Source organism: Mya arenaria, chromosome 14 (assembly GCF_026914265.1).
Source record: "Mya arenaria isolate MELC-2E11 chromosome 14, ASM2691426v1".
NCBI classification, from domain to species: domain Eukaryota; kingdom Metazoa; phylum Mollusca; class Bivalvia; order Myida; family Myidae; genus Mya; species Mya arenaria.
The window spans coordinates 28,264,224-28,272,435 of record NC_069135.1 but is presented as its reverse complement, the minus strand read 5'-3'; the positions used below and the strand labels follow the sequence as shown (position 1 = coordinate 28,272,435).

At 33.4% G+C, this 8,212-nt stretch overlaps 1 protein-coding gene across 1 annotated transcript; it reads left to right on the top strand.

Annotated features, from left to right (window-relative positions):
- Window positions 1–643: 643 nt before the first annotated feature.
- LOC128215977 (uncharacterized) lies at window positions 644–7,493 on the top strand. The gene is made up of 5 exons (XM_052922576.1): window positions 644–2,045; window positions 2,373–2,482; window positions 3,537–3,626; window positions 4,436–4,515; window positions 7,477–7,493. Exons 1-5 carry the CDS (start codon window positions 2,025–2,027, stop codon window positions 7,491–7,493), a joined length of 318 nt encoding a protein of 105 aa, XP_052778536.1. The 5' UTR covers window positions 644–2,024.
- Window positions 7,494–8,212: the final 719 nt, after the last annotated feature.

Below are 8,212 nucleotides of genomic sequence, written 5' to 3'. Positions count from 1 at the left end.
AGATCATAATGAGAGGGAGTGCAGTGTATAGAAACCACAAATCTATTTCAGCCAATTACAGGGTTACTGCCCTTTGTTACTTTTTCTTGTCCGCAGCATAACTTGAAAACTATTGGATGGAATTTAATAAAACTTCATACAGTGATAGATCATAATGAGAGGGAGTGTAGTGTACTGTAACCACAATCCTATTTCAGCCAATTACAGAGTTACTGCCCTTTGTTACTTTTTCTTGTCCGGAGCATAACTTGAAAACTATTAGATGGAATTTAATAACACTTAATACAGTGATAGATAATAATAAGAGGAAGTGCAGTGTACAGGAACCCCAATTCTATTTTAGCCAATTACAGAGTTACTGCCCTTTGTTACTTTTTTCTTGTCCTGACCATAACTTGAAAACTACCGGATAGAATGTAATAAAACTATACAATGGTACAGCACAATGAGAAGGAGTTAAGTGTACATGAATCATTACACTATTTTAGCCAATTACAGTTATTGCCTTTTTCTGTGTTTTTTTTGTCTGTACAGAAACTTGAAAACTACTAGATGGAATTTCATAAAACTTCATACAATGATAAATCATAATGAGAGGCGGCGTTCGGGGGGTATTAATCACCTTCAGTGATAGCTCTAGTTATTTATAACTTCAATACCCTTTGTTCAATCGACTTAATACTTCACACAATTGTTCAGGACCATTAGCCAATGAGTTTACATAACTCCATATAATGGGCCCTGATTGACTTAGGTTCAAGTTTTAGGAAAGTAAAAGTAACAGGCAAGTTGGGATTTTAATAAAAAAAACTTCTATACCGTTCATTTAATGCACTTAATAAAATTCAAAATTATTATTTGCGACCATCTTACAACAAGAAACATAACTCCATTTTAACCCTAAATACAAATTATGGCCCTTGATTTTTTTTCCTTTTTTAAAATTTCTTTTGAAAGACATATTTGTATATTCTTAACCACATTTTCAAAATGGGAAATCAAGTTAGTTTAATGACTTGCATCATTGTTCGGGTGGGCTGGTAGGAGGGCAGGATCAAAGTCACCTTATGTATGGAATAATTTTAGTTATGTCTGACATTTGATAAAGAGACCAAACTTGGTAATATTACATCGTTATTGTATTCACTTCTAAGTTAAAGCAGCGTAGTCAAGCGCGCTGTCTTATGACAGCTCTTGTTTCAGATTGGTGCTTGTTCCGGTCATATCTTAGAAATTACTAAAAGGATTAAAATAAAAGTTCAAATATTATATAGATAGATGGCAATAAGAGAAAGTGCAATGCACAAGAACCATAATCCTGCCCTTAATATTTTTGTTACCTCCCTATACCTGATATTTTTCATAGATGCGTACTTCTCCACTGGCCCTATCTTTGAAAATACCTAATTTATTGTAATGAAACGTATATAGATGCCGAAATAAGAAGTGTATTTCAAAAGACACATTATCCTGCCCATCAATGTTTTCTGTTACCTCCCATTATCTGATAGATTTTTAAAATCTTAGTTTGTCTGGGTCATATCGGATATTTGTGAATTTCATACTTTTAATTTAATTATAAAACCTGCTCATATCTTACTATGTTTTGAATTCTTCCAACTGTTTATAATAATGCTACAACAACAACTGACCTTTCACCAGCACATTGTATTACAATTTCTGCCTTTTTATAGAAAAAGGGCATATATCTTCTAGCGATATTCTTGCTTAACTAGGAAATTTTGGCTGTTGTTATTGTTTGATCAATTCATATATTTTTGTTTTTAGATTTTGAAATGCTGACCGAAGATGAATGTCTATACTTCACCATTACAAGACTTTCCTGTTGCCACTAGATAGAACTGTCTTGGTCCATTTATCTGCTGGTCAGAATAAGCACAACCATCTCTAAAATGTCACCAGGGCGGCAACTCACCTGACGAAATATTATCATGACCACCTCATCTACTTGCCTGTCCTAAAGACCTTATCTACCTTAAATCCACCCTTCTTGCAATGGCTTGATGTTGACAACTCCACCAACGGTAATTGAGAGAGGTTGAAATCGCCAACTTTTCTGTATATTGCAATTTGTTAGAACTCAAACAATATGTTTTCAATTGTAGCAATTGATGTGGCGAGCATTGAGAAAATGATTATGTGAAGCATTATGCATATGATGATCATTGTAAAATTTAAAGGATCATGTGCATTTTGCATATTGTGAATAACATGTGAATGTCAGATGAGCATTGTGAAAACAATGGGATGTCACCCTCAGTTACTGGTGACCAGTATATGTATGATGAATAGTATGAGTATGATGACCAATATATGAGTAAATGATTTCTTTGAAAATGATTCTATTGTAGTATCCCTGCAGCATCATGCGTTTCACGGATCATTTAAATAGATGGAAAGCGTTGAAACTTGAAATGGAAAGGGAAATGGACAGCGAGGTAGCAAAACATCTTCATGAGAGGTTTGTGTCTTAACAGTTGTCACAGAACACCCCCCACACCCCCACACACACTTTTATTGTCTTAGTTATTTTCAATTTCAATATGAGCTACAATAATTAGCAATCAGGGTTACTTATTTATTATTTTGTCATTTCCTATGTATCTCTGTCTGCTATAGAAATTGAAACAGTCAGAAGACTTGTTGACGGCGATTTAGGTGGACTTATTTTAATATAGGAGAAAAAACGTAAAACAGAAGACCAATATGCACCATTTTGGACTAGAAATTGATGAAATTTTGAAGGGGGAGTACCAAAAAAAAACCTAATACTTTCAACCAGAAAGATTTTGGTTTTGAGGGAGGAGTGCAAGTGAAAAGGTTACGCCCCTAAGTTACGCCCCCTTAAATGTTGAATACTGGATCCACTTGGCAAGCTTTGGTGAAACATGCCTGGATTACTGTAAAATAAGATGACATGTAAAATGTTAAAGGACAATAGTTTGCATTACAAATGTATGTGCAAGTTAGAGTTATTGTCAAATCATCAAGCTAAAATAATTGTGACTTTTAAGTCATATAAAAAGAAAAAAAAATCAACATGAATTAGCATTTAAAATATTTTTGTGTTTTTTTCCCTGTCAACTTGCACAATTCCACTTTTAGCAAAATTAATGCTTGAGTCCTGTTACTGAAGGACCAGACCCCATCCTGCCAAATGTAAAAATACAGCCCTAAAATAAAAGCATTCTTTTGTTAAGAAAATCCATTCCTTTTGATCATTTTGATGTAAAGCAAAAAAGCATCTAAAAAATTCATTTTCATATCAATAATGTTAGAACCTGACCTAAAATAGAAATGTATAGGCATACCGCCTGTATATATAAATACATGTAAGTGTAACATTAAAGGTAATCCATCCATCATAAATCAAAAACAAATATATTTTCTAAAACAAAATACTAAGAGCTTGTTTAAAAAAAGATAAATGGATACCTGAAATTTCTATATAATCCCTCAATACAAAGTACATGTAACAGGGTTGTTAAGGAAATTGATGTATTCCTAGTTTTCAGCATATCTATTGACATCACACTTCAAGACTCTTATGAGGAGGCTGGTGGTGATCCAGATTTTGATTCCGACTTCAACATGTCAAATGTACTGTTAGTACAGTTATTGCCAAAAATATGGGAAAAAATAACATTAACTTTTCAAATATAGAAAATAATAGGTAGAACTTGACTAACTCCAACATCTCCCCAAAAGACCCTATTTTGTCACATTTTCAAGTATAACTTATAACAGAGGTCTTGTATGAATTTGAACAGGCGTTCATCATTGGACCAAGTATTTTGAATGATTTAACCCCACTTTTGACAGTAGAAAAATTGGATGATTCCCATTAAGCAATATCTCAAATTTCATTATTTTACTTTAAGTTATAATAACTTGTCCTCGATTGGAGGTGATTGTGCCAGAATTGTCTTCTGTTGGTGGCCATTCACACTGCAGTGTATTAACTAAGAATATTACACAGCACTGAGGGTCTATGACATAATAAGGACCGGCCAGTCAGTCACCTTCGGGGGCTGACTGGCCGGGCCTTATAATGCCATATGACTTGAAGTGGCGTGTTAATATTTCTTATATTATACCGAACATTTTATAGTACCATTAATTATTTTTAATGCACTTTTGCCGAACCTACCAGTTGCATGACGTCATCGGTCCATATTACATTTTTGGCGAGGTCCGGACCGGCCAAAAATATGATATGGACCGCTGACGTCATAAAACTGGATTTTCATCAAAATACAGTGATATACGGACCGATCGAGTTTATATATATACAAAGAAGGGTCACATTTATGTGAGGTATAATATATAGCTTTTCTTGTGTGGTATTTTATAGTCTTGTTCTGTATTTGATGTTTCTGTCACTTTTCAGTGATGTGATGTTTTTGCATTGCAGCTGGTGCCATGATGTGGATGTTGATAATGTGGATGCTGATGGTGTGGATTTCCTCCATAATCAACCAGGGACTAAAAATGGTACACTTATCTTTTTTTTATAATATGAGATAAATGGGTGCCTGACATTTGATGTTTTCATATAGATTTGCCATTGTTGGTAAAGAATTAGTCTTGGAATGTAGTTTTCATAACCGGTTCAAAGTGATTGGAATCAAGTATCTCCATTTGGATGTCAATGGATGTGTGACCAAATTAATTACTTTAGCAATTTATCAGTAGTGAAAGACTGTCTTTTGAGGTGATGATTATGTTTAATAAGTTACTTTGATATAATAAGAAATTCAAACAATCAGGGATATTAAAATCAGTTTGACATCATTCTAGTCCTAGGTTGAAGATAATTAAACAATATTGGTTATACATTGCATGTAAATTAGGGAGTAGTGAAATTGTTACTTGAGTACTCAGACAATCTTCTGATTGAGTACTCGGGTACTCGATTACTCTGATAACTTTAATTGATTTTCAGGAGAAACATTTTGTGTGTACACGTATCGTTCATGTTCTTTGTGCTTTGGTTGTAATGTTGGCCATTTTCATTTTTAGCTCTACTATTCGACGAATATGGAGAGCTACACTACTCACCCAAGCGTCAGCATCGGCGTTGGCGTCGGCGTCACACCTTGGTTAAGGTTTTGCATGCAAGCACACATATGTTAATATCTCGGCAACTACTTGAGGTATTGCATTGGGACTTTACAGAGTGGTACTCAACCATCCAACCTTCTTAATTAACCAAGTTAGAAATTCTTATTTGCATTTAATGCAAATAAAGGCCTTTATTATTCAACTTAGAAATTCTGGTTAAGGTTTTGCGTGCAAGCACACATAGGTTAATATCTCAACAACTTCTTGATGTTTTGCATTGATACTTGATACGAAGGTACTCAACCATCCAACCTACTTAATTGACCAAGTAAGATAACACTTGTTTGCATTTAATGCAAATAATTGCCCTTTATTATTCAACTTAGAAATTCTGGTTACGGTTTTGCGTGCAAGCACACATAGGTTAATATCTCAGTAACTACTTGAGGTATTGCATTGAGACTTTATACAGTGGAACTCAACCATCCAACCCACTTAATCAACCAAGCTAGATAACTCTTGTTTGCATTCAATACAAAAAATTGCTCTTTATAATTCGGCTTTAAATTTCTGGTTAAGGTTTTGGGTGCAAGCACACATAGGTTAATATCTCAGCAACTACTTGAGGTATTGCATTGACACCTTATACAATGGTACTCAACCATCCAACCTACTTAATTTACCAAATTAGATAACTCTAGTTGTATTTAATGCAAATAATTGCCCTTTATTATTCGACTCAGAAATTCTGTTTAAGGTTTTACATGTAAGCACACATAGGTTAATATCTCAGCAACTACTTCAGGTATTGCATTGAGACTTGATACAATGGTACTCAACCATCCAGCCTACTTAATTAACCAAGTTATATAACTCTAGTTTGCATTTAATGCAACTAATAGACCTTAATTATTCAACTTAGAAATTCTGGTTAAGGTTTTGCGTGCAAGCACACGTAGGTTAATATCTCGGCAACTTCTTGAGGTTTTGCATTGAGACTTGATACAATTGTACTAAACATCCAACCTTCCTAATTAACCAACTAAGATAACTCTAGTTTGCATTTAAAGTAAATAATTGCCCTTTATTATTCAACTAAGATATTCTGGTTTAGGTTGGTTAAGGTTTTGCGTGCAAGCACACATAGGTTAATATCTCAACAACTACTTGAGGTATTGCATTTAGACTTTATACAATGGTACTCAACCACCCAACCTACTTTATTAAGCAAGTTAGATAAATCTAGTTTGCAGTTTACTCAAATAATGGCACCTTTTTTAGACATAGAAATTCTGGTTAAGGTTTTGCTTGTTACCACTTTTTATAGTCAATACCTCAGCGAATACATCATGTATTGCATTGAAACTTTACACAGATGCTCCCAACCATTTAACCTTCTTCTTTAATCAAGTAAGATAACTCTATCTTTCATATTATGTAATGTTTTGCCCCTTTATTATGCGACTAAACTCTGGTCAAGGTCTTGCATGTTAGCACACATAGGATAATATCTCGGCAATTACTTGATGTACTGCATTGAGACTTTATACTATGGTATTCAACCACCCAACGTAATTGAATAACCATGTTAGAAAACTGTATTTTGCAAATAATGGCCCTTTAATTATCATTTGACTAAAAAATTCTAACAGTCTTCCATGCATGTTTTGTCAAAACTTTTCAATCCTTACACTGAAAAGAGGCAGAATAGTCGAGCGTGCTGTCTCTGTGACAGCTCTTGTTAAAGCTGCACTCTCACAGATATACTATTTTTACAAGTTTTTTTTTGTCTGGAAAGAGCAAATTTTTGCGTAGATATCTGCAAACCAATGATACATGATTGCTGACAAAAAAATCAGATAGTAGATTTTCATATTTCCGTTCGTAAAATTTATGTTTTATGGCTTATACCGTGACTTACAGTTTAAGAAATATGCATAAAACATCATTTTTTTTAACTTAAATATAAAAATCTGCGATCTTATTTTTTGTCAGCAGTCTTATATACCTGGTTTCCATGGATTTTTGCAAAAATTGGCTCGTTCGCAGATTATTTTTTTTTAAAGTTGTCAAAACGTTCAATTTGTGAGAGTGCAGCTTTAAATAAGACTGTTGTTATGAACCTTGACAAGAAAACAAATGTTGTTTCATGCTTTTAATTTGTCCAATTCATTTCATTTTATACATACATAATTTTTGTTTATATGCATCAATTTCATTAAATTGTCAAGAGACACAGGTCAACTCAAAGCAGTCATTCTTGCTGGGATTGGCACAAACCATGCAAGAACCATAAAAAAAATTAACAATTAGAAAAACTTTTCTTTTAAAGCAAATTTCATTTAATTTTTTTTATAAAAAATAAAACTTAGCCTATGTGTCATGTTACAGATCAGTGTAGGAAGTAACAGTAAAAAAAATCTAATTGTTCGTAACAGAATGGCCTTGATTAAATTTCTATTAATCAAATAAAATCCTGAAGTCAAACATGTTTAACATGGAATACAATGTATATTATATGGCATTGTAAGATATTTTGCTCAGGTCAGAGCTACAGAAAAGATGAGTTTGCTTACTTTGCCCATTTTATTGTACAAATTCAGTGAAAACATCATTTTGCATTCAGGTCATCTTTATTAATTGACTTGCAGTGGCAGAACAACCAAGTGCTGATGATGATGCTGATGATCATCATGTTGATTGTAGTCCAGATTGTTCCTCTGTTTGTGAATCCAGCACTGCTACAAATGAATCAACTGCCATTTCTGATGACAGCTCAGCAACGAAGTCTACAGTATTAAAAATAGACCTTTTGGTATGAAAAACTTGGGTTTTTCTTGCTTAATGTGTTGTAATTTAAAAAATTCTGGTGGCCACTTTTAAATCTAGTGTTATTCAATTCCAATATATAAGGAAAAATAAGATTCTGCCAAATATTCTCTTTAATTAAGAGTAAATTTAGGCCATAGAATGAGACAACTGATGATGATCAATAATTCTGTTCTCCACAACTTCTTTATGCCTATTAAGCTCGAAATTAAACTTCATATTGCTCTCTTTTCCAAATGTAGAAATATTAGAAAAGAAATATTCTTAATAATAATACCAGATTGATTGCTGTTGATTT

Coding starts and splice junctions, on each gene's coding strand:
- LOC128215977 (XM_052922576.1), top strand. CDS start 2,025: ATGTTGACAACTCCACCAACG. Junction 2,046..2,372: donor TGTTGACAACTCCACCAACG/GTAATTGAGAGA, acceptor ATTCTATTGTAG/TATCCCTGCAGCATCATGCG. Junction 2,483..3,536: donor GCAAAACATCTTCATGAGAG/GTTTGTGTCTTA, acceptor CCTAGTTTTCAG/CATATCTATTGACATCACAC.